This window comes from Mustelus asterias, chromosome X (assembly GCF_964213995.1).
Source record: "Mustelus asterias chromosome X, sMusAst1.hap1.1, whole genome shotgun sequence".
Lineage (NCBI taxonomy): Eukaryota > Metazoa > Chordata > Chondrichthyes > Carcharhiniformes > Triakidae > Mustelus > Mustelus asterias.
The window spans coordinates 1,297,596-1,324,843 of NC_135834.1; the positions used below are offsets into that span (position 1 = coordinate 1,297,596).

Sequence of the window (27,248 nt, forward strand, 5' to 3'; positions counted from 1 at the left end):
CCACATTGGGAACAGTGAATACAGGAGACCAACATTGAGGGAGGTGCTTGTGAAATACTGCTTAACCTGAAAGGAGTGATTGGGGCCTTGAATGGTGAGGCGGGGGGAGGTAAAGGGGTAAGTGTTGCAGCTTCTGCGATTGCAAGGGAAAGTGCCATGGGTATTCCAGCATGATGTCACCATGAAACACATCCCCCCACCCCCAATCCGGATTCCGCAGGGACCACTCCCGCTATGACACCCCATCCCTTTCCCATGGCACCTTCCCTTTCAGCTCCTCTGTCCAGCACCAGCGCCAAGGAAAATATTTGTCAAACCCAAATGGAGAAAATGAAACTGGAAAGGGAATTTAATCAATTTAACTGCAGGGGCTGAATGACGTTTGTGTACTATTAGTAACAGACTTGTTAACAGGGCTGTATGAAATTCCTCTGTTTGCACGTTAAGCTTTTGTTATAACAACATATATAGGAATTTTATCCTGAATTGCATTTGAATGAATTCTGTCATCCTCTTGTATATTAAGTAGACACTTTGATAGACTACTCTTAAGTTATTTGAATATTTGTACACTCTGTGGCATTAAGATAGGACAAATTGTTCAAATATTTATACACTTTTTAGGTATTGTGTTTAAACCTATATTTAAAGGTCGCCAAAAACTCTAGGGCCACCCTCCTAAAAAAACAGAAATTTATTTGCAGACCACCATTTGCATATAAATTATTTTTCTCCCAGTTTGAGGTGGGAAGAGAAGAAAACAGTGACATGCATTCAAATAAAAGGTGAAGTACACAGAGAACTTATTGCCGAAATCCCACAGCATCTTGGAACTGATATTCGTTATTGCACATTTTTGGGGGGGCAGTTTTTAAACAAACGATCTTGCGTTCCATTTTGCTTCAATTTAGTTTTTTTGTTTTTTTTTAATCTCCCTTTATAAAATACTGAGTCTGGGGTTTCTGAGCTTTGCTTCAAGTGAGACTTTTTAAAAAATGTTTAGAAAACAATGAAGATAGCAAATTCCACGGGTTGATGTTGGGGCCTGTGACCAGGCCTATTTCGGTCCATCACACTGAGCATAGTGTTGTCATTCTGAGCCTCCAGTTAACGTACTTTCACAACCCTGGTGGTACTTTTTTGTTGGACAGTCTAAAGTTTGCACTTTTTTAAGTGATGAACAGTAAGCGGTCCTTTTCATTTTGTTTCAGACAGTTGTAACTCGCATGACCAGCTCTCTATTTGAGCTGTTACCATTCTGATGGTTGTTAGGCCTCAGATAGCTGAGAATGTGCAGGATGGTATATCCACAGTGATGATTCAAAATGGTTCCAGTGCGCTGAGTGGAACTCCTGTCATTGTTTGACGAGTGGTTCGTCCGTGAATTCCTTCCCCCTATCTTGCTTGTCCCACTAATAGCTTCCCCAAGGTCCTTGGATTTTTCATAGTTCAGTACCTTCCACTGCTGATTAACAGCCTGCCAACGCTTAAAGATTCGGTACACAGATGATCCCTCGTGAATAATGAGGCCTGAAAAAGAGTGTTCAAATTTTTAAACTCAAAACCGTCAGTGTCATGCAATATGTTATCATCATTTAGCAGTAATTAATATTTCAGGGCTGCCAAGACTCCTGACAATCCACAAACATTTTTAAAAGCCTCTTCAGCCTTTATATCAAACGGGTGTAACTCGACTCCCATTCAGCTGGCTACAGCTTGACCTGTGCAATCATTCAGCATTCCACTCACCTTGAAGTTTTGACAACTTCTCAGGTACTTCCCTTTATTGATTTGGCAAGATGAATAAACGTGAGGAAACAAAGCATGGGCTTAAGATGGGATGTTGATTAATCCATTTTAGGGGAGTGCAGGTGACAACGCATAGCCCTCCTGCTCTCAGCTACACTTTGGCCAAAAAACCCAGCAGGAATCGAAGGCCTTGTGGACTCAAAGATAGATGAGGAACAACCAGTGTCAAGGTGACTTCGCTATAAATGGAGTATTTGTTGCACGCAGCAGAGTTCAGAAAGGCCTCCAGAGACTGACAACGTGCAACCAAAGGTAAATTGAGGAGGGGGCTAATCACTGAAAAATTACTGCCCAATTGGAACAAAAACCAAAGCTGAGTGTAAGAGCACTGTTACTCACTAAATCTTCCTGAAAAAAGTAGTTTAGAATTTAGTATTCTGTAATGGTTTGTCAACCCTCCAGGAATGAGAGATTAAATTTCCAGGGCACTTCTATGAGCAAAACCCCGGGGAAAAACAATTAGGGTTTTTTTTTATTGAATATTTTTTAGTTGCTAGTTATCAAAGTATTAGGGATGAAGAAATAAAGACTCATCTCACCAACAGTCAAGTTAAATCCAATGGGGTATCACTTTCCATTTGGAAGACCAATTGCGGGAGTGTGGCAGTGGAAAGTCATGTGGTAAATGCCAATGGAGGTATTGCTGCCAGCGTATTGGAAGCCTTTATGGTTAGATGATGATTGACTATTGAATTTGTTTCATTATTATCAATAAGCTTCAAAACAAGAGACCTGAGAAGGTTAACCTGTAAGTCAGGATGGTGACATCAACAGTAAAATATGCAAACCCCATGAGTGTTCCAGGCAACCAAAACCATGGCATGTGTGAGGTAAAAACACTTCTATTCGAATTTAACTTCAAGAATTAATTTTAAAATAAATGCTAGGAAGAGTTTTATGAAGGTATTTATAAAACAAAATGGCTATGGCCTGTTTTTCTCCATAACAAATATACACAAATGAAATGGGGGGAGGTGGGGCGTGATGCATGGTGGTTATGATACTAGGTTGATAATCCAGAGAATGTGAGTTCAAATCATATCATGCCCCTAATGTTCTTACCTGGTCTAGGCTTATATGTGACTCCTGTCCCATGGTTGACTTTGAACTGCCCTCTGAAGTAGTCTGGCATGTGGCAAACTTTCTCAGGGCAAATATGGATGGGTAATAAATGCCAACCTTCACAGTGACACCCTCACAAATGTTTTTTTTAAAATTACAGTCAGTCTCCTGCTTTTCTTTCAAAGAAAAATTTTACCCCTTTAATAAGTGTAGAGGCCGAAACATCAGAGGGCATTCAAAATGCAACTCGACACTAGTTTGGGGGAGTTTGAGTATAAAAGGGACAAGCTTCAACGGGCTGAATGGCCTTTTCAAGTCCTTGACTGTCTCTTTGTTTCCGATGTTCTTTGTTGTTTCTACTAGTATCTGAAAAGTCACGTGCTGCTGCATAGAGAATATCCTGATTAGCCTAAAGGCAAAGCAAAAGTACCGTGCACAACAAGACAAGTCCCAGTGGAGGTCACATGGAGAAGGTCAGGCTGGCATGGTGCATTAACTTAAGACTATTTAAACTAAAGGTCATTGTGCAGATTGATCCTTTCATGATCAGACACAAGGGTTGCTGCAAATTTAAAAGCATTTAAAACAGATCACATTGGGAAAAAATATTTACAGACAATTCCGCACAATTGGTTTGTGCACATGCTCCCAATGTTCTGTTTCCCAGTCACTAAGTTATCCAAAATCCCAGATGTGTGGCATGGAATTGTCCTAATTCCTCTTGTTTTCACAAGAAGTCTCATCTATATTGGTTTGGATGACAAGTTGTGGTCAGAAGTCATCTGTAACAAGGCCAGGTACAACCCTGTTGGAAGCATGGGAATACTTGAATGGTTTAGACCGGGCACCATTTGTAGGCTCTCAGCAATCTTGCAATAGGTAAGACTTGACCTTGACCCTATGCAAACTGGCGTGCAGAGTTCCAGATGTTGACGCCATCTGGAGAGAGTTTCCTCACTGCTCTGGAATTTCCTTTCTAAATCTCTCTGCCTCCCTCTCTCCTCCTTCAAGACACCTTAAAACCCTACCCCATTGACCAAACTTTTGATTACCTCCCTAATATCACCTTATGTGGACTTGGTGTCAATCTGTGTTCGGTAACACTCGTGTGAAGTGCCTTGGGATGTTTTACGACATTAAAGATGCTATAAAAATGCAAGCTGTTGTTATTATGTGGACTGGGACAAGACCTCAAAGCCTAGTCTCTATGTTCTCATGGAGATTAACAATTCTCATATTGCTCTAGGCAGAATCTCATAGAAAACTGACAGCCCAACAGAGAATGGGCTATCCTCATCCAGTCGATTGATCTGCCTGGCTTTGATTGCACTGATCCTGCCAAGCAAAACTACAATATTCCATTGCTAAATTTGAGTACACTTTACGGCCTTAAAGGGCATTACCTAACTAACAGAAAAGCTTTCAAGACAGTCCTTTTACCCCTATGAAGAAACATCTATCACAATGTGACACTGTCTTTGTTATTATGATACATTTCATGGTATCATACATCTGTCATTATGGCACAATATTCTCTCCGACTTAACATGAACAATGTCGTAGGTGTCAGTCCCCAACATCACATGGCATTGACTCACTGGGCCTTCCGGTCATATGATCCAAGAGTCTTGATCAGAACTGCTGTTGGCATATGCCCCCACATGATTGTCAGCAAGCCACCACAGCATTGTAACTGACTCACTACCTGTTTCTTGAGGACAGACGCTAAATACCAATTGACCTGACAACTGGCACAGCGCAGTGATGGAGTGGGGAGGGAAGGAGACCTTCTCCAGCCACTATCCCTTCCTCAGTCAGCCAACACAGGCTGAGACAGTTAAACTCATCTCCAGAGTAAGCTTGGGAGCATGGTGGATTGGAGATTTGAACATGGGGTCTCCTGGTTGAAAAGCCAAGTAATCTCTCATTATGACCTGCTGCAGTTTGTATTGTTCAGCTCACAATCATTCCTTTTGTAAAAGATTGGCGTATAATCAGACAGATTTCAACTCAAAGTGACGATAACAAATAAATACACAATCTGTTTCATATTGCTGATTTGTCAATGGGATTACAAAATGAGGTCACTAAATTTGTTCTGCTGGTGAAGTGCATCATGGGAGCTTTGCCACTCTCCTTGGCAACAATTAAATAGGGGAGGGAAGTTACACTCCCATGATGCCTTAAACCCTTTCTGCACATGCTCAGTAAGAGTGAGGAAGTACAACCAGATGACAGGTAATTTGTGAATATTTTTTTAAATGTGAGAATGCTCGGGTGAAAACCAATAGTGCCATACCACCAGGATTGAAAAACAGCATAAGAGAAACAAAAGCCTTGTAATTTTATAGCGCCTCATGACATCTGTCAGAATCATCTCACTGAATGAATTGCTTAGAAAGTAGTCACTATCATACAGCCAAATGCGACAGGCAGTTTGCGCACAGCAAGATCAAACAAACAGCAATAAGATGAATGACTAGCTCATTGATTTTTGCCAGAGTCGGTTCCGAGAGAAATATTGGCCAGGACACCAGAAAATTTCCCTGCTCTTCTTCAAAGAGTACTCTATAAAATCTTTAATGTCGGGTCACTGATTTAATAGCTCATCTAAAGGACAGAACTTCTAACTGCGTAGCATTCCATAATATTGGAGTGGCAGTGTAGATAATGTGCTCAAGTCCTAGAGTGGGGCTTGAACCCACAACCTTCTGTTTCAGAGGCAAAAGTGCTACCAATTGAGCCAAACGGATAACTAGAGAAGACAAGATAAATTGGGTGACACCAACCCTGTGTTCTAAAAGCTTGGAGATAGTCGGAGGAAAGGAGGCAGAAAGGTTCCACCTTCAGGTCCTAGGAAAGTTAAACTAGGAGATTATGGTCCTGATTTCAACAGTGTGGGAGGAAGAGCTGCAAACTGGCATGTTTGAACTTTAGAAGTCAAAAGAAAGAAAAGCTCAGGGGACACTGACCATAGTACGATGTACAGTTTTGATGTTTGACACAGAGATCCTTACCTATACAGACGATGTCCATGAAGCCATACATGCCGTAACAGATCTGGAAGAGCAGGTCCTGTCTCTGCCACTTAGCCGACGGACTGAGGGAGGACCAAATTAACCAGGAGATGCTAGCAATTAGGAAGAGGGAGCCAAGGATGATGGCGGCTATCTGGACCTTTTCAATCACTGTGAGGGAGATTGCCTGCCACTGAAATGGGAGAGAGAAGGGCGCAGAAAATGGAATAGAAGAGCGTGGAAAGATGAAGAGGTGAGAGAGAGAAAAATAGGAAGAGACAAGAGCATGACAAAGTGGAGGCAGGGAAAAAGGAAAAAAAATAGGAAAGACAGAAAATAAACATGGAATGGAAAATTAGGAGAGAAAGAGAAATTAAGAAAAAAAAATTGTGACAAAAGAGAATGAGTGGGCCAGGGTTGGAGACATAAGAGGGAAAGAGAATAACATTAAAGCCAAGCACCTTATGCCAGTATCACATGACTTGATTGCTATAGCGCATGACATTATGACAGCATTGGACTCTGAATGGCAGACAGGAAGTCATCTAAAGATCTGGCTCATGGGCTGGCTTAAGTTGCCGTGGTGGTTAGAGATGTCAAGGCCAGTTTGAATCTATCTTATAGTCAAAACGAACAATCCCGAGCACTGGTCAGAACAAAGGCACTCAGACATGACAGATCGAGTAGCATTGGGATTAGCTGTGACAGCATGAAGCAGCTTCAGGTCAGACGAAGCACAGGTTAGATACAGAGTAAAGTTCCCTGTACTCTGTCCCAACAAGGTGCCTTAACTCAAACTTCATTGCTCAGAAGCAATGCAGCATTTTGATTTTGCATATCGTTCATCCTTATGGTCTCTGAGTGGCCTGGATTATCAGCAGTTACATACTGCAAATTAGTGACTGGGTTGTCATTTTCTCAACTCACTGCACGTAGGGTCCTTTCACCAGGCAGAGGTCCCTCACGTTGGGTCGGATTTTCACCGAAAGGCCAGTGTTCTCCCCAACTTCACAAATGCAGTCCCTGGTCACCATTTACCTCAAGCTTTCGGCCCTTGTCTTTTAGTTGTGCTAATTTTTTTTCTCTCTCCTGACATTCCCCATACCCTGCTTTATGTCCCTCGGTGAGGCTGATGGAGTATCAAGTTCCTAGGCCACTGGCTTTTAGACGCAGCAACCAGGAGGTGCAGGAGATTGTTGCCTGGTATGACTTGGGCTTTCCAAGCTTAAAACTGAGTTACTAAAATCAGAAAGTGCTTAAGAGGTTTGTGAAACACAAGGTTAAACTCATAGTGCCTGGCAGTTATGGGTTGCAAAAATGAATGGTGTTGAGGTCATATTCTACAACACAGATTGTGTTGGAAAATATTAAAACAGGGCAATGCAGAACATGTGGGGCATGTGTTTGGTCTGGTCCTATAAACATAAAATTAATAATACCCTTTGACTTATGGTGAGTCATGCTGTGGTACAGTTTCATCAGTGCCAGCAACTCCCTGGTATCTCACTCAGGTCACCATTCTTTACTTGAGTCTACACAGTGTTGGCAGGCTATTCATCTGGTGGGGGGATGGAGGTTGGAGGAATCACAACCTAAGCTTGATTTTGCTCTTACCTGACAGCCACACACATATGCATTTTCCAAGTTAGGGGCCCACTGGAAAGTGACAAGGAGGAGTAGGAACCCGACTATTCACCCCGCATCTCTCATCAGTGTCCAACCTGGCTGAGATCAGCTACTTCAACACAGAGCAGGAATTAATCCTGGGGCCTGCCAGGTGACACCTGACCGTGTCACTACCAACTGAACCACTGAATAGCACAATGCATTATCATGCCATCGTGCAGAAATTAACATATGAGCAAGATTTAAGGGATTATGCACATTGCTTACACTTTATTCAGCGTCAATGGACATGCCATGCGACCCAATCTTTTACTCTTTCCAGGACCTGCAATAAATTGCATGCTTATAGCGTCTGCGTGGCAAGGTTTCCACAGAGTATCCAAATCAATAAGACAAGTCAACTCCTCTTAAAAATGCAAAAGCCCTGAGATAGGGCAGAGGAGAGTAGGAAAACAGGACAGCTATTTGTGTTGCAATTTCCCTGGGCAATGGAAGCAGTCAGGTGCTATTTCTCCAGGGACGAAAGGAAGGGAGAAAGTAGCAATTGGCCGGATTACTCTTCAGCTTTTGTGATGTTGGTTGAGGGATAAATATTGGGCTCAGGACAGTGGGTGAACTCCATCTGCTCTTCAAATAATCGCTGTGTGATTTTCTTTGTCCACCTGAGAGGGCAGATGGGGGTTTTGGTTTAATGTCTCATCTGAAAGACAGTGCAACACTCCCTCAGTATTGCACTCGTGTCAGCCTGGATTATGTGCAAGTGGAACCTGAACCCACAACATTTAGACTCGGAGGCAAGAGTGCTGCGCCCTGAGCCACAGCCAGCACTCCTCACAACTTGGGTCTCGAACGTTAATTTAAATGGTCATATCATCAAGTAATAAGCAGAAGCCTAAGGACCAATCCGTCACAAGATTTAAAAGTGACCCAGAAAACCCGGGTGTAGCATAGCATTAGCGAAATTGGGCATGAAGGAAAGGCACAAAACATGCCATATTTTAGCAAGCGGACGTTAATCAAAATAGTGGGTGTGGGAGGACTAGGGTAATGGAGGCTTTGCATGAATGAACCTTCCCACACAGAAGAATCCCTGATGAGTACATCTAAATGTCAACATTATGTGCACAACAACAATTCTTGAAGAGAAGTGTTTGCTTCTCAGCCGAGCAGGTCAGTGCTTATCCATTGTGTAGCCTTGAAGCTATGTAAACACCACCAGTGCTCCATCTATCTGCAGTATCTCAGCACTGCAGAAGGTGGTACATAATCAGCAGAAGGAGACATGATGCTGGTTGTCCAAAGCACCAAAAACCCTGTCCCCATTCAAGAAAGTCAATCCTGATATAAATAGGTGGGAGAGCATCATGGAAGTGGGGGATGTCTCCTGCTCACTGTCCCCAAACTTTTTCCAGTCATGTAATCATCTACTGCGTGACATGTTTTCCAAAAAAAACTGATCCACTGAAGAGAATAGTGAGGGTGGTTGACTGAGGCAGGAGGTTAACAATTTCAATCCTCTTGCCTTCTCATGAATGGAAGAACTAAATGAAGGGATAGCCAGTGTTCTCTAGAAAACCAACTCCTCACAGCACTATCAGTGACAATCACCATCTCTACAGCACAGCTACATACATTCCAGGAGGATCCAGGCAACAAGAATGAGGAGGAAAGCAAGAAAAGCTTGCATTTATGGTCTTTCACAACTTCAAGACGTCCCAAAGTGCTTTGCATCCAATGTAGTAAAGTGCAGTAACTGTTGTCATGCAGGAAACCTGGCAGTCAATTAGCAAGCTCCTGCAAACAACAACTTGATACCGACCAGATAATTTGCTTCAGTGATGTTGGCTGAAGGATAAATTTTGGAGTAAAGTACATTCCACAGTCAGAAGAAGCAAGTGATCATGGCTCAAAGCCATGCATCTGTGGGCAGGAACTCTACAATAGTTCCTGCCTCTACTCCAACAGCTAGAGATTCAGATCTCACTGGATTTGCTAACAATTGGAGATTTCTGTCTGAGGAGGATCACCTACATCAGTCACTTGTGTCCTCTGCAAATTTCTGGGGATGACTATGAGGAATCCATGAGCTGGAATTTTACAACTTTGAGCAAACTCGTCTGCAGTGCAGTCCACCCTGAAACACAATCGACTACTGTGGAATTTGCAGGGGAGCCGTCGATGGTGGTATAGATCACGAGCAGTAGGAGCACATGTTTAGGAATTCTCACACTCCTGCCGTAAAGTTCTTGAGCTCCAATCTTATAGATGTCAACTCTTGGCCACCTTTGAGCTGTTGGGAAATTGGATGGAGAGGGGGAGGAATTGGTCTCACTATCCAGAGTGCTGTCAAAATGATTGAAGGAATGCCTCTCAAGGACGTGTCCACTTCTGGGCCACCACACATCCTTGCACACATGACAATGGAGGGGCCCCAGGAAACAGGAGCAGGCAGCTGCAACAGAAGTGTGCATGGCCAAAGCAAGCGTAGGGCCATTGTCATATACAGCATACGATGATATGGTGCACCAGAATTCCAGCAGGCCACCAACACATTTACTCCTTTCATAAAGGAATCCCTTTGGAAAAGCAGTCGGTTGGATGTTTGACATCACATGCAATCCAGTCACCATTACAAGATGATGACAGTCATGCATCAATATTGAAAGCAAGTGGCCAGCAAAAGATAGGATTTGAGGAACTGCCCAGGAAATTGTCAGAGGGGATGATCTAGAGAATAGTTCATTTGGAGAATGTAGAAGAAATAGGCCAGATACATGGAAGGCATCTTCAATCGGTGCTTGGTCTGCCAGGCTTTCTTGGTGCATGAGTGGATCAGCAGGTGATTTCTTCAGAGTGCCTCTTCCATCTTGCTCTTCAGCTGCTGTGGCATGACCTCTTTGCAAGATGAAGTTATGGAACATGCAGCAAATGAGGATAATTTGTGAGGTCCTTGAAGGGGTGGAAGGTGCTCCCCAATTGGGGGCATACCAATGGGATGTGCAATCATCTTGTATATAGAATGAGGCTCACAGTACCTGCACTCTATTTCTTCCAAAAGGGGGCCATGACCCCAGCCCCAGAAGCTGGTTTTGGTCTTCCCTCCACTCTTCCTTCCCATTAGATAAGAGGGATTGCCTTAACATAGAGACATTGTCAAGGGAACACATGGAAGGAGATATTGAGAGTTGATAGCCATGTAGCAGCTAGGCTCTGAAAAACCAAAATGCCTTTGAGCTCCTAGAGGCCGTAGAATTGTGTACAAGAGCCTGAAAGGCAACATAGGCGCAGACAATGATCCTATGTGCTGTCAAGAATTGTGTTGCTGTATTATGGCACTGGCAGTCATGAGTGAAAGTGTTCAGTGATGCATTGTGATCTCCTTCATCTGATCAGCTTTCTTGATTTCCTGCTCTCTAGCACACAAATAGCGCAGATGTTTGCTGTAATGCCAAGGATTTCCAGGCTTAATTTGGAAACAAAGAAAGACTTGCATTTAGATAGCGCTTTTCATAACCTTAGGCCATCCCAAAGTACTCTAGAGCCAAAGTACCTTTGACCAGTAGGGGAATGCCACAGCCAATTTGCGCACAGCAAGGTCCCACAAACTGCAATGCGATAAATGGCCATATCATCTGATTTTAGGTGTTGGTTGAGGGATAAATATTGCACGCGGGACACAAGGGAGAACTTTTCTGCTCTTCTTCAAATAACGACCATGATTTTTTCCATCTCCCTGAGAGGGCAGATGGGGCCTGAGTCCATCCGAAAGACAGCATTTCTGAGCGCAGCAGTCTCTCAGCACCAGACAGGGAGTGTCAGCCTGGATTATGTGCTCAAGTCTCTGGAGTGGGACTTGAACCCATGAACTTGTGACTCAGAGGTAAGAGGTCTAACCCCGAGCCACGGCTGACGCCCATTAAAAATAACAGCTCCGCATCGAAAGTCAAAGTGAAGACGATTTACAGATTTAAAACTGTGCTATGTTTCCATTGCAGAATCTCAGAGCAACGTTGATCAGAGCTGATGGCATTAACCAGCCACTCACACGCTTTACATCTTTTCGTCCTCTGATTGGATTACTGTCATGTAACTCACCTCAAGTTATTTGGATGTCTGTCATCAGTGTCACAATGGCAGGACGACACATCTTATAGCTCATCCACAGTCCTTCAGCTGGATATGTGACAGCATGCACTGGGATTTGTGGAGAGGTGACCGAGAAATAAATAGACACACTCTGGTAACTGGCTTCGACTAGCTGCAGGGAGTGCATCAATTTATTTGATGTTCCAGTACTTTGTAATTGAAGGCAACTATCTGGAGGAGTGTGACTGTTTAGGAACATTTTCACCAGTAAGCCAAAAATAATCAACCCACAGACAATACAATTTAAACCAGCCCCGCCTCTTCACCCCCACACTCCACCCAGCCCCCCACATCCAGTTCATATTTCAACTTCCCTGTGCAACATTAGATTGATCAATCATTAACAAAACCACTCGCTTCAATGTTTAAAGGGGGCACTGATTTCAGGAAAAAGTGCTGGGAAGGGTGGAATGGGGTTGGGCAGTGGGGCTGCAGAGTTTGTTGTTTGCTTGTGAAGAGAGCTGCATCCGGAGACTCGTTTTGCATCACATCGATGTCACATTCAAGGTAACCAATGTACTGTTGTTTTTGTTAGCAAATGAGAAACAGCTGCCAAGCACTTTTTCATGCAAACACTGCGCCTTTAAGAATAGGTTTTCCATCTTCACCCCCGCCCCCATCATACCAGTCGCGTTGTGCAACTCACGCAAGACATGGCACCTGGGTCCAAAATAAAAGGCACGACAGTGGGTATGTGGTGTCTCTTAAGCAACATCCCCAGAAGACTAATGCCTTTAGTTGGCAGGTTTGTGATTCAGGTCATTAACTGCGTGACCCAGTGCAGTACTGAGCCATATGGACCTGATCAGGAATCGGTCCTCAGTTGGTGCTGAATTAGCTGAACTCAGCCAGAGCAGAAGCTAAGGTGCTGCAATGGTCCCCAGCGATGTGGGTTAGGGAGGGTAAGAGTTAACCAAGCCTTACATTTTTAAAAAAATCATCAACATTCCACCCCTTTCCCCCTCACTTACTGGAAAGTGCATGTGTGCAGATGCTGGGATGGCAACATACTCAAGCTTGGCTACAATGCCACCCAGAGTTGAATGCCCTGCTAAACCTTACTGTCCAGGCTCCATGTAATAAACAGGCGAGTGAGTGAGGTACCCGAGGGAAGCTGGTGCATGTGAAACTTTGTGCCAGCCCCCCTAGTCAAGAGGGTGGTGGTAGTGGAGGTAGGGAGAGGTTCAGAAACTAGGAGGTGGTGAAATGACTGCAGATTTCCTGCACGCTTCTGGGAAATTCCACATACACATCAGTCTCTCGTCTCTCTGTTACTATGTAGGTGTCACTGTTTGTAAATCAGAAAGTTTGTCCATCTTGGCCAACATTCACTGAACAGCTGTGACGTCAGTACAAATCGGAATCAATGCTCACTGACACAAACATGTTCACATTAATCTGGAGTCAGGTCGAGATCGAGTGTGGTGTCATACTGCTTGGAAGGAGGATGTCTTAGTTTGCTCTGCTGCTGAGTCTGTACCAAAGCTGCTCTGGATTCACACCACACCTTCGTGTCAGTGTGCAGACACTTAAGCAAAAGGCTTAAGGTGTGGAGGAGGCCTCACTGTCTCTCGACTCAGGACTGGAAAGTGTAGGAGTTGAGGACACATTCTGAGTCGTTAGGAGGTGGAGTCTTTTTTAAATTAAAAGCCTGTCATCATTTTGATTTTTGCTGAATACATTCTTTCTCCAGTGGATTTGAAATGGTGTTGCGTAGTCACCAGTACCTTCCTATCAGCATTAACACCTTTCTTTGTAGAAAGAGTAACTGATAAGAAAGTGTTGCTGAGATTGGAATTAATATCCCACAACAGCATTTGATAGTAGCAGAGGTGGCGTGGGGCAGGGGGGACTTTATATTTTTCTACCCTGCTGGTGATACTGCCTTGCTTGTGGTAAATGGATAAATGCCAGCAACATGGCATGAGCATTGTGCATGGCACCAAGAGGTTTGTGACTGGGTGACAGTGCGCTGAAGCTCCAATACACAGCAACCATTTGAATCTTTATGAGGCGTTTCTATAATTACCCTGCCTCCTTCTTCATACCTGGATCTGACAGCTTGCCAGGACTAAATAGCCACCAGGAGGCAGTAGAGCCTCCCGTGACTTGACTCACCAACCCCAGCCCTGAGGGAGAAAGTACTGGAACATTACAAGGCGGTTCAGACACCATCTGACAGCCTTGAAGAATTGGCGGGGGCTATAATGTATACTCACTCAAACCATGGGCTGGGTGATCTGTCATGGAGAGGCCAAGCAAGAGACGACAACCGAGACAGATTAAACACATCCAAAGTACATTTCTGCTTCCCAACATGCCAGTGGATGTCCGCAACTGACCTGCAGGGGGTTCTTGGTGCTGATTGCCAGGACCTGGTATTTAAAGTAACACAGCTCACAGCTCCATGAGCCTCGCTCGCTGATCCAGCGGATTAGGCATGGCTGGTGGGTGCAGCGCACAGAACCATCACAACGACAGGGGCTCAGTAAATCACCCTGTAAAAACAGACAATGTACAGCACATTAATCACAAATGTTCAGGGAGATCCCATAGGTGCTGCACACAGCAAGTCACAAACATTTAAAGAACAAACTTGTACTTTTTAAGTATAGTCACGGTCACACTGTCAGAAATATGGCAGCTTTTATGCACACAGCAAGATCCCACAAATAGCAATGTGATTAACTTTTGTTTTAAAAAAGGTCAAATGTTGATTGAAGGATAAATATTGCTCAAGACACCAGGGAGAATTCCTCTGCTGTTCTTCCAATAGTACCATGGGATCATTTGCACACAGCTGTGAATGCAGACAGGGCTTCGGTTTAAAGTCTCATTTGAGAGAGTGAGACTCCGACAGTGCAGCACTCCCTCATGACTGACCTGGGCATGTCTACCTGGATTTTGGGTTCAAGTCTCCAGAGTGGGAAACAAGCTGTTACCCACCGAGCCACATCAACTATGATAACACAGCCCTCACATACATGGAGTCTATTATTATCCATTCTAGATGGCACAATTACAGATGACATCCCCACAGGGATCCTGAATTACTACAGCCCTGTTATTTTCACACATATTTTTAAAAAGCTCTTAACAAGAGCTCTTGTCGAGCAAAACACATTCTTTGATCTAATCTTTTTTGATTCGATTTATTCTTTCCTCAACACCTCCCCATCTCCACCCGCGCATGCACACCGACCCCCCCGCCTCCCCCGCCACCACCCCATCTCCACCCGCGCATGCACACCGACCCCCCCCCCCCCCCCCGCCGCCACCACCCAATCCCTTGTGACTCCTACTGGAATACAACAGCCCTCCAAAAACTCTATCCAAAACTGGCATTCTTCATGTGTGAGCCCAGTGAGGTTTGCCAGGCTATTCAACCAAGATGGATACTATAGCCCAGTCTGATGCCAACATCATCCAATGTCTAGACACGTAGTCAAATCTTTGAACGGGGTGAGAGATCACTGGGTAGCACCCAGGACCAAAAACTGGCCGATTGTAGCACTTGCTCAGATGCAGGCACATCCATGTAAAGTTTTATTAAATACATTTTCAGGCTATGAGGAGTCCCAGTGCTTTTCCCTGTGGCCCAGTGGGCCGAATGGCCTCTTCTGCACTGTAGGGATTCTATGATCTCGCGGTTATTTCTATTGCTTAACTTTTGACCATGAATTTCTCCTATTTCCCACAATTTCAAACTACTCTTCTATTTAAAGCAGCAGTACCATTGAGAATAGGTCACTGCCAAACCTTGCCTCATTTCTCTATAAACAATCGACGTGATCACTTCTTAATATTGAAACCCATCACGATATCACTTGCAAATGTGGTGTATTTATATGGCGCTTTTACAACCTCAGTATGTCCCAAAGCACTTGACAGCCAATGAATGACATTAAGGTGCAGTTACTCAGTGCTATGGGGTAGGAAAATACAGCAGCCAATTTGCGGACAGCAACCCCCCCACAAACAGCTATATATAATCATCAGACAATCAATTTTTTCATGTTGATTAATAGATAAATATTAGACAGGACACCAGGGAGAACTCCATTTCCCCTCTTGCAATAATGCCATAGAATCTGTGGCACCCACCCGAGAGGGTATACTGCGTGTTAGATTAAAATCTTATCCAAACGTCCAATTATGCAGCGCTTCCTCAGCACCGCCCCGCGTCAGCACGCCGCTCCCTCAGCACCGCCCCGCGACAGCACGCCGTTCCCTCAGCACCGCCCCGCGACAGCACGCCGTTCCCTCAGCAACGCCCCGCGACAGCACGCCGTTCCCTCAGCACTGCCCCACGGCAGTGTTGCCCTCCCCCAGCACTGCTTCCGAGTCAGTCTCCCAACGTCATGACAGTGCAGCACTGCCGCAGCTCTGTCCCTGTGACACTCCCCCACCACCGCCCCGCGACAGCACGCTGTTCCCCCAGCACCATCCCGCGACAGCACGCCGTTCCCCCAGCACCATCCCGCGACAGCACGCCGTTCCCCCAGCACCGTCCCACGACAGCACGCCGTTCCCCCAGCACCGTGCCACGACAGCACGCCGTTCCCTCAGCATCACCCAGCAACAGCACGCCATTCCCCCAGCACTGCCCCACGACAGCACGCCATTCCCCCAGCACTGCCCCACGACAGCACGCCATTCCCCCAGCACTGCCCCACGACAGCACGCCATTCCCCCAGCACTGCCCCACGACAGCACGCCCTTCCCTCAGCACCGCCCCACGACAGCACGCCATTCCCCCAGCACCGCCCCACGACAGCACGCCATTCCCCTAGCACCGCCCCACGACAGCACGCCCTTCCCTCAGCACCGCCCCACGACAGCACGCCCTTCCCTCAGCACCGCCCCACGACAGCACGCCCTTCCCTCAGCACCGCCCCACGACAGCACGCCCTTCCCTCAGCACCGCCCCACGACAGCACGCCCTTCCCTCAGCACCGCCCCACGACAGCACGCCCTTCCCTCAGCACCGCCCCACGACAGCACGCCCTTCCCTCAGCACCGCCCCACGACAGCACGCCCTTCCCTCAGCACCGCCCCACGACAGCACGCCCTTCCCCCAGCACCGCCCCACGACAGCACGCCCTTCCCTCAGCACCGCCCCACGACAGCACGCCCTTCCCTCAGCACCGCCCCACGACAGCACGCCCTTCCCTCAGCACCGCCCCACGACAGCACGCCATTCCCCCAGCACTGCCCCACGACAGCACGCCCTTCCTTCAGCACTGCCCCACGAAAGCACGCCCTTCCCTCAGCACCGCCCCACGACAGCACGCCCTTCCCTCAGCACCGCCCCACGACAGCACGCCATTCCCCCAGCACCGCCCCACGACAGCACGCCCTTCCCTCAGCACTGCCCCACGACAGCACGCCATTCCCCCAGCACCGCCCCACGACAGCACGCCCTTCCCTCAGCACCGCCCCACGACAGCACGCCCTTCCCCCAGCACCGCCCCACGACAGCACGCCCTTCCCTCAGCACCGCCCCACGACAGCACGCCCTTCCCTCAGCACCGCCCCACGACAGCACGCCCTTCCCTCAGCACCGACCCACGACAGCACGCCATTCCCCCAGCACTGCCCCACGACAGCACGCCCTTCCCTCAGCACTGCCCCACGACAGCACGCCATTCCCCCAGCACCGCCCCACGACAGCACGCCCTTCCCTCAGCACCGCCCCACGACAGCACGCCCTTCCCCCAGCACTGCCCCACGACAGCACGCCCTTCCCTCAGCACCGCCCCACAACAGCACGCCCTTCCCCCAGCACCGCCCCACGACAGCACGCCATTCCCCCAGCACCGCCCCACGACAGCACGCCCTTCCCTCAGCACCGCCCCACGACAGCACGCCCTTCCCCCAGCACCGCCCCACGACAGCACGCCATTCCCCCAGCACCGCCCCACGACAGCACGCCCTTCCCCCAGCACTGCCCCACGACAGCACATCATTCCCTCAGCACCGCCCCACGACAGCACGCCCTTCCCTCAGCACCGCCCCACGACAGCACGCCCTTCCCTCAGCACCGCCCCACGTCAGCACATCATTCCCTCAGCACCGCCCCACGACAGCACGCCCTTCCCTCAGCACCGCCCCACGACAGCACGCCCTTCCCTCAGCACCGCCCCACGACAGCACATCATTCCCTCAGCACCGCCCCACGACAGCACGCCCTTCCCTCAGCACCGCCCCACGACAGCACGCCCTTCCCTCAGCACCGCCCCACGACAGCACATCATTCCCTCAGCACCGCCCCACGACAGCACGCCCTTCCCTCAGCACCGCCCCACGACAGCACGCCCTTCCCTCAGCACCACCCCACGACAGAACGCCATTCCCCCAGCACTGCCCCACGACAGCACGCCCTTCCCTCAGCACCGCCCCACGACAGCACGCCCTTCCCTCAGCACCGCCCCACGACAGCACATCATTCCCTCAGCACCGCCCCACGACAGCACGCACTTCCCTCAGCACCGCCCCACGACAGCACATCATTCCCTCAGCACCGCCTCGCTCCTGGGTCAGTCTTCCAGCGTCATGACAGTGCAGTGCTGCCCCAGCACTGTCCCTGTGACACTCCCCCAGCACCAACCCTGTGACATTCCCTCAGCACTGGCTCTGCGACAGCATGATACTCCCTCAGCATCGCCCCCATGACAGCCCAGCTCACCCCCAGCACCGCCCCGCAACAGCGCATTTCAAATTGGAAAAAATTCACGTTACAAAAAAATTGCTGCTTTTAAATGCGCTAATCAATCACATTCTTATGAAAATAACGAAGTAAATGATCATGTCAACAAGATTAAGGTTTAGAAGAAAGAGGAGCCTTGGTCACCATTCTGTTCATGCTCTTCCCTCCATTGCTGGACTGATGTAGGCTCCAGGGCTAAATTTCAACACCGTTCAGGGAACCATCTCGCCAACGTGGATGCCTTGAGCCTCCTGCCGCTACCCACCAGCCTAACTTCTCCTCCGAAGGTGGATGAAGTCTTCATGACTCTGAACCTCATGGACACTCTGCCAGTATCCACCAAGCAAATCCAGGCTTGGACTCAAAAGAACCCTATGCTGGCAAAACGACATCACATCGTCCTAAGTGGTAGACCAAAAGGGTGTCCTACAGAGGGTTGAAACCTTATCTCTCTAAATCTCAGGAGTTGAGTATAGAAGATGGTATCATCTTGTGGGGAGCCCGGGTGCTTGTCCTGTGTCCAGCCCAGCGACCAATACTTCAAGAGTTAGAATCATAGAAACCCTACAGTGCAGAAAGAGGCCATTTGGCCCATCGAGTCTGCACCGACCACAATCCCACCCAGGCCCTAACCCCATATCCTTACCTGCTAATCCTTCTAACCTATGCATCCCGGGACACTAAGGGGCAATTTAGCATGGCCAATTAACCTAACCCGCACATCTTTGGACTGTGGGAGGAAACCGGAGCACCCGGAGGAAACCCACACAGACACAGGAAGAATATGCAGACTCCACACAGACAGTGACCCAAGCCGGGAATTGAACCCAGGTCCCTGGAGCTGTGAAGCAGCAGTGCTAACCACTGTGCTACCTGCACAATGGCCACCCAGGAATTTCTCTCAGATGAAAATGCTCACAAGGAGCTTGGTCTGGTGACCTGGCAGAGACAATGATATCAAAAACCTGGTCAAGTGGTGCAAAACCTGCCAGGAAAACCTGAAGACCCCACCAGCAGTGTCTTGCACCCTTGGGAATGGCTGGGGAGATCCTGGGGGCGAGTACATGCAGACTTCGCTGGGTCATTTATAGGCTCCATGTTTTTAATTCTCATCGATGCCCATTCAAAATGGATCGACATGCACCAGATGGCCTCTACTACCACTTACAATACCATCGAGAAACCCCGTCAGTCTTTTAGTACGCATATGGTATACCTGAGGTTCTTGTGACAGAGAACGGGACCCCATTTACCAGTGGGAAGTTTCAGACCTTCATAAGTACGAAAAGAGTAAGGCACATCCGCACGGCACCTTACCACCTGTCTTCAAATGGTCTGGCTGAGTGGGCAGTCCAGACATTTAAACGTGGCATGAAGAAACAACAGTAAGAAGTCTCACAACACCAGGTTAAAGTCCAACAGGTTTATTTGGTAGCAAATACCATAAGCTTTCGGAGCACTGCTCCTTCGTCAGATGGAGTGGATATCTGCTCTCAAACAGTGCACAGACACAGAAATCAAGTTACAGAATACTAATTAGAATGCGAATCTCTACAGCCAGCCAGGTCTTAAAGGTACAGACAATGTGGGTGGAGGGAGCATTCAACACAGGTTAAAGAGATGTGTATTGTCTCCAGACAGAACAGCTAGTGAAATTCTGCAAGATCAGGGGGAAAGCTGTGGGGGTTACTGATAATGTGACATAAATCCAACATCCCGGTTTAGGCCGTCCTCATGTGTGCGGAACTTGGCTATCAGTTTCTGCTCAGCGACTCTGCGCTGTCGTGTGTCGTGAAGGCCGCCTTGGAGAACGCTTACCTGAAGACCCAAGGCTGAATGCCCGTGACTGCTGAAGTGCTCCCCCACAGGAAGAGAACAGTCTTGCCTGGTGATTGTCGAGCGGTGTTCATTCATCCGTTGTCGTAGCATCTGCATGGTTTCCCCAATGTACCATGCCTCGGGACATCCTTTCCTGCAGTGTATCAGGTAGACAACGTTGACCGAGTTGCAAGAGTAGGTACCATGTACCTGGTAGATGGTGTTCTCACGTGAGATGATGGCATCCGTGTTGATGATCCGGCACGTCTTGCAGAGGTTGCTGTGGCAGGGTTGTGTGGTGTCGTGGTCACTGTTCTCCTGAAGGCTGGGTAGTTTGCTGCGGACAATGGTCTGTTTGAGGTTGCGTGGTTGTTTGAAGGCAAGAAGTGGGGGTGTGGGGATGGCCTTGGCGAGATGTTCGTCTTCATCAATGACAAGAAACAAACCAGAGATTTCGTTGAAACAAAGCTCACATGTTGCTTTTTTAAACTATAGAACTATGCATAGCAGATAAGGGGACGACAATGAGAAGTGGGGTGGTTAATGCAGGACTGTGGGTGTTGTATTTGAATGTGCGCAGTATACAAAATAAAGTAAATGAGCTTGTAGCGCAGATTTAAATTGGCAGGTACGATATTTTGGGCGTCACAAGACGTGGCTGCAAGGGGACCAGGGCTGGCAGCTAAATATCCAAGGATACACATCCTATCGAAAAGACAGGCAGGTGGGCAGAAGGGCAGAGTTGCCTTGTTAGTAAGAAGTTAAATTGGTCGCAAGAAACAATGTTGGGTCAGAAGATGTAGAATCTGTGTGGGTAGAATTGAGGAACTGCAAAGGTAAAAAGACCCTGATGGGAGTTATGTACAAGCCTCTGAGCAGTAGTCAGGATCTGGGGCACAAGATACACCAGGAGATAAAAAAGGCAATATTACAATAATCATGGGGGAACTTCAATATGCATGTGGACTGGGGAAATCAGGTTGGTGGTGGATCCCAAGAAAAGGAATTTGTGGAATGTTCATGAGATGGCTTTTTGGAGCAGCTGTGGCAGAGCCCACTCAGGAACAGTCAATTCTGGATCTGGTGATGTTTAATGAAGCAGACGTGATAAGGGAGCTTAAGATGAAGGAACCCTTGGGAGGCAGTGACCATAATAAGATAGAACTCACCCTGCAGTTTGAGAGGGAGAAGCTGGAATCAGATGTAACGGTATTACAGTTGAGTAAAGGGAACTACAGAGGCATGAGGGAGGAGCTGGTCAGAGTTGATTGGGAGAGGAGCCTAGCAGAACAGATGGTGAAACAGCAATGGCAAGAGTTTCTGGGAGTAATTCGGGAGACACAGAAAAATTTCATCCCAAAGAAGAAGGAGCCATGGCTGACGGGGAAGTCAGAAACCACATAAAAGCAAATGGAAAAGCATACAATATGGTGAAGATTAGTGGGAAGTCCTTAAAGACCAACAGAGGTCAACTAAAATAAGGAAGGGAGAAGAAATATGAAGGTAAGCTAGCCAGTAATATAAAAGAAGATTGCAAAAGTATTTTTAGAGATTTAAGGGTAAGAGAAAGGCAGGAGTGGACATCGGACCACTGGTAAATGACGCTGGAGGAGTAGTAATGGGGGATAAAGAAATAGCGGAGGAACTGAATGGGTACTTCATGTCAGTCTTCACAGTGGACAACACCAGTAACATACCAGAAATTCAAGATTTTAGAGTCCATTATTAAGGATAAGATTTCAGAATACTTAGAAGTGCGTAGTAAAATAGGGCAAAGTCAGCATGGTTTCATCAAGGGGAGGTCATGCCTGACAAATCTGTTAGAATTCTTTGAGGAGGTAATGAGGAGGTCAGACAAAGGAGAGCCAGTGGATATTATCTACTTGGATTTCCAGAAGGCCTTTGACAAGGTGCCGCACAGGAGGCTGCTGAATAAGATAAGAGCCCATGGTGTTAGAGGCAAGATACTGGCATGGATAGAAGATTGGCTGACTGGTAGAAGGCAGAGAGTGGAGATAAAGGGGTCCTTTTTAGGGTGGCAGCCGGTGACTAATGGAGGTCAGTGTTGGGACCACGACTTTTCACACGATACATAAATGATCTAGATGAAGGAGCTGAGGGCATGTGGCTAAGTTTGCAAATGATACAAAGGTAGGTGGAGGGACAGGTAGTATTGAAGAGGTGGGGAGGCTGCAGAATGACTTGGACAGGTTACGAGAGTGGGCAGGAAGTGACAGATGGAATACAATGTGGGAAAGTGTGAGGTTATGCACTTTCGGGAGGAAGAATAGAGGCACAGCCTAATTTCTAAATGGGGAGAGAATTCAGAAATTGGAAGCGCAAAGGGACTTGGAGTCCTAGTTCAGGATTCTCTTAAGGTTGACTTGGTAGTTAGGAAGGTAAATGCAATGTTGGGATTCATTTTGAGAGGATTAGAATATAAAAGTAGGGATGTTAAAATAAAAACAGCTGCGTACAGAGTGGCCAAAAATAGTGGAGAAACAAGTGATTGGGAAAAATTTAAGAAACAACAAAGAGAGACTAAGAAAGCGATAAAGAAAGGAAGGATAGACTATGAAGCTAGGCTAGCAATTAATATAAAAAATGATCGTAAAAGTTTTTATAAATATATAAAAAGGAATAGAGTGGCTAGAGTGAATGTTGGACCCTTGGAGGACGAGAGGGGGGAGTTAATAGTGGGAAATGAGGATATGGCTGAGTCTTTAAATAAGTTTTTTGTGTCGGTCTTCACGGTGGAGGACACAAATAGTTTGCCAAATATTAACGATAGAGGGTTGGCAGCAGGAGAAATACTTAATACAATTAATGTTACCAGAGAGGCAGTGCTGGGTAGACTAATGGGACTGAAGGTGGACAAGTCCCCGGGTCCGGATGGAATGCATCCCAGGGTATTGAAAGAAATGTCAGAGGTAATAGTGGATGCGTTGGTGATTATTTATCAAAACTCGTTGCATTCTGGGGTAGTGCCGGTTGATTGGAAAACGGCTAATGTTACGCCGCTGTTTAAAAAAAGGAGACAAAAGGCGGGTAACTATAGGCCGGTCAGCTTAACGTCTGTAGTAGGGAAAATGCTGGAATCCATTATTAAAGAGGAGATAGCAGGGCATCTGGATAGAAATGGTTCGATCAATCAGACGCAGCATGGATTCATGAGGGGAAAGTCGTGCTTGACGAACATGTTGGATTTTTATGAAGATGTGACTAGGGCGGTTGATGGAGGAGAACCGGTGGATGCGGTGTTTTTGGATTTCCAAAAGGCGTTTGATAAGGTGCCCCATAAAAGGCTGCTGAAGAAGATTAGGGCACACGGAGTTGGGGGTAGTGTGTTAAAGTGGATTGGGGACTGGCTATCCGACAGGAAGCAAAGAGTCGGAATAAATGGGTGTTTTTCCGGTTGGAGGAAGGTAACTAGTGGCGTGCCGCAGGGATCGGTACTCGGGCCGCAACTGTTTACCATTTATATAGATGATCTGGAGGAGGGGACGGAGTGTAGGGTAACGAAGTTTGCAGACGACACAAAGATAAGTGGAAAAGTGAATCGTGTGGAGGACGGAGAAGATCTGCAGAGAGATTTGGACAGGCTGAGTGAGTGGGCGAGGATATGGCAAATGGAGTATAACGTTGAGAAATGCGAGGTTATACACTTTGGAGGAAATAATAACAAATGGGATTATTATCTCAATGGAAACAAATTAAAACATGCTACCGTGCAAAGGGACCTGGGGGTCCTTGTGCATGAGACGCAAAAGCCCAGTCTGCAGGTACAACAGGTGATCAAGGCGGCAAATGGGATGTTGGCCTATATTGCAAGGGGGATAGAATATAAAAGCAGGGATGTCTTGATGCACCTGTACAGGGCATTGGTGAGGCCGCAGCTGGAATACTGTGTGCAGTATTGGTCCCCTTATATGAGGAAGGATGTATTGGCATTGGAGGGAGTGCAGAGAAGGTTCACCAGGTTGATACCGGAGATGAGGGGTTTGGATTATGAGGAGAGGCTGAGGAGATTGGGTTTGTACTCGTTGGAGTTTAGAAGGATGAGGGGGGATCTTATGGAGACTTATAAGATAATGCGGGGGCTGGATAGGGTGGAGGCGGAGAGATTCTTTCCACTTAGTAAGGAAGTTAAAACTAGAGGACACAGCCTCAAAATAAAGGGGGGTCGGTTTAAGACAGAGTTGAGGAGGAACTTCTTCTCCCAGAGGGTGGTGAATCTCTGGAATTCTCTGCCCACTGAGGTGGTGGAGGCTACCTCGCTGAATATGTTTAAAGCGCGGATGGATGGATTCCTGATCGGTAAGGGAATTAAAGGTTATGGGGATCAGGCGGGTAAGTGGTACTGATCCACGTCAGATCAGCCATGATCTTATTGAATGGCGGGGCAGGCTCGAGGGGCTAGATGGCCTACTCCTGCTCCTATTTCTTATGTTCTTATGTACTGCTGAGGCTGTATAATGCTCTGGTCAGACCACATTTGGAGTATTGTGAGCAATTTGGGCCTCGTATCTAAGAAAGGATGTGCTGCCCTTGGAGAGGGTCCAGAGGAGGTTCACAAGAACGATCCCAGGAATGAAAAACTTGATGAATGAGGAGAGTCTGAGGACCTTGGGCCAGTACTTGATGGGAGTATAGAAGGACGAGGGGAGATCTCATTGAATCTTACAGAATACTGAAAGGCCTGGATAGAGTGGGCATGGGGAAGATGTTTCCATTAGTAGGAGAGACTAGGATCCGAGAGCAGAGGCTCAGAATAAAAACATGACCCTTTAGAACCGAGATGAGGAGGAATTTCTTCAGCCAGAGGGTGGTGAATCTATGGAATTCATTGCCACGGAAGGCTGAGGAGGCTGCCATTGAGTATATTTAAGACAGAGATTGATAGGTTCTTGACTGGTAAGGGGATCAAAGGTTATGGGGAAAAGGCGGAAGAATGGGGTTGAGAAACTTATCCACCATGATTGACTGGCAGAGCAGACTCGATTGGGCCAAATGGCCTAATTCTGCTCCTATATCCTATGATCTTATGCCGCATATGACAACGGGAATAGTCCCGGCAGAGCTATTGATGAGCTGCACCTGCGGACTCGGCTTAGCCTGATGTTCCCAAATTTGGCCAGCAGCATCGATTTCAAAGAAGAAGCCCAGAAAAAGGGGCCATGATGGTTAGAGACAAGATAGAGACTTCAAACTGGGAAATACGGCCCACATGAAAAGATTTTGGCAATGGCTCCCTGTGGATTCCATCATCATGGGAGCGAGGGAGAAGCCTCAGGCAAGGGGTGGGGCTGGGCGGGGGGGGGGGGGGGGTTGGGGAGGGTGGCAGGGTGTAATAACCCCCACAAGGTCCATGGGGAATCATTGATTGATCTCCCTATGGGGCCCATTGAGTACGAGTTCCACTGGTAACTGGCAGTAGCCGACCCAGCTGGAACTCATTACTTGAGCCTTAAATAAGGCAGGCCCAGGACTGGGCCTGCTGAATTGCAGTCCCAGGCAAGGACTAATGTCATCACGGCAGTGGTTTTACTTTGCATTCTGTAATAAACTATGTTCCTTTCCAGTCAGGATTTGAGAGTTATTACAACTGGACCTGCCTTAGCCACGATCTTCCCAGGGACCCAATTCAGACCAGTATTGGAATTTCTTATATAAACTAAATTGTTTACCTGAAAAACCCTCTCAACATTGGTGGAGACACGATATCTCTTCTGTGCATCTTGTTTGCCTCGAATCTCCCACCAAATTTGGAAATATTAGATCGAGTCTTGTCCGAAGACATCTTCCCATGAGCAATTCAGTAGGGGTAAGTGCTGCTGTGGCACCAGGAGTAGTTCTGTACATTCGTAGGAAATGGGCCAGTCGAAGTTGTAAAGGCGCAGAGGATTGTTTCTTCATGACAGATTTAAACATCTAGACGCCTTTTTCAGCTAACCCATTTGAGGCCAGGTGATAGGAGGCTGTTTTTTCATGCAAAATTCCATTGGTTTACGTGAAATTTTGAAATTTCTTTCTCCCCCAAATGGAGTCCCATTGTCAGAGGCTTTGCACTTCAAGCAACCCATGTGTGGTGAACGTCTGCCGTAGTTTATCGACTGTGGCTCAGGATTTTGTGGTTTTTATCTCGTGCATGTCCATCCATTTCGAATGAGTGTGAGTAATGATGAGAAACATGCTGCCCATGAAGGAGCCCGCAAAATCAACATGGAGTCGCATCCACAGCCGACCTGGCCATTCCCACGGTTGCAGAAGAGCCAAGGGCGGTAAGCTTTGTTTAAATAGTTTCAAGTTTATTTATTAGTGTCACAAGTAGGATTACATTAACACTGCAATGAAGTTACTGTGAAAATCCCCAAGTCGCCACATTCCGGCGCCTGTACACTGAGGGAGAATTTAGCATGGCCAATGCACCCTAACCAGCACGTCTTTCGGACTGTGGGAGCACCCGGAGGAAACCCACGCAGACACGGGGAGAACCTGCAGACTCCGCACAGACAGTGAGCCAACCGGGAATTGAACCTGGGTCCCTCGTGCTGTGAGGCAGCAGTGCTAACCACTGTGCCACCTCAGCTGTACTTGATACTGGTTGCAGTGTCTAACGAGGTCTGTATTGATCCCAGGCCAGTACGTGTAACTCTGGGCTAAAGTTTTCATTCTCATCGTACCAGGATGTGCTGTGCAATTCTTGTAATAGCACCGTCCGAACAGGAGTAAAAATAACCACTGTAGCTCCCCACTAGAGTGGTCTATCTTCGCAATTCAGCTCATCCTTCCTGATTTGGAAAGGTTGGAATTGTTCGGACTTGTCATGATGCCAACCGTGAAGGACCATCAACTTGACTCTGGACAAAATGGGGTGCCTTTGGGTCCGCAACTTAATTTGTCATGCCAATGCAGGTAATAGAACATAGAACAGTACAGCACAGAACAGGCCCTTCGGCCCACGATGTTGTGCCGAGCTTTATCTGAAAAAATGTGTCCAGAAAGCTAACAGCGGGCACAATTTCTTGGAGCACTTGTGGTGGTGGAATACTTTGTGGTAA

General features: G+C 47.3%; 1 protein-coding gene across 1 annotated transcript in view; it reads right to left on the reverse strand.

The window, feature by feature from the left end:
- Positions 1 to 1,207: 1,207 nt before the first annotated feature.
- Positions 1,208 to 27,248, reverse strand: part of marchf9 (membrane-associated ring finger (C3HC4) 9) — a 51,124-nt gene continuing 25,083 nt past the window's right edge. Inside the window, exons 2-4 of the mRNA XM_078201079.1 lie at positions 14,003 to 14,158; positions 5,889 to 6,081; positions 1,208 to 1,530 (exon numbers count right to left, since the gene is read on the reverse strand). Coding sequence (XP_078057205.1) covers positions 1,208 to 1,530; positions 5,889 to 6,081; positions 14,003 to 14,158 — 672 coding nt within the window. The remainder of the gene's footprint in view (positions 1,531 to 5,888; positions 6,082 to 14,002; positions 14,159 to 27,248) is intronic.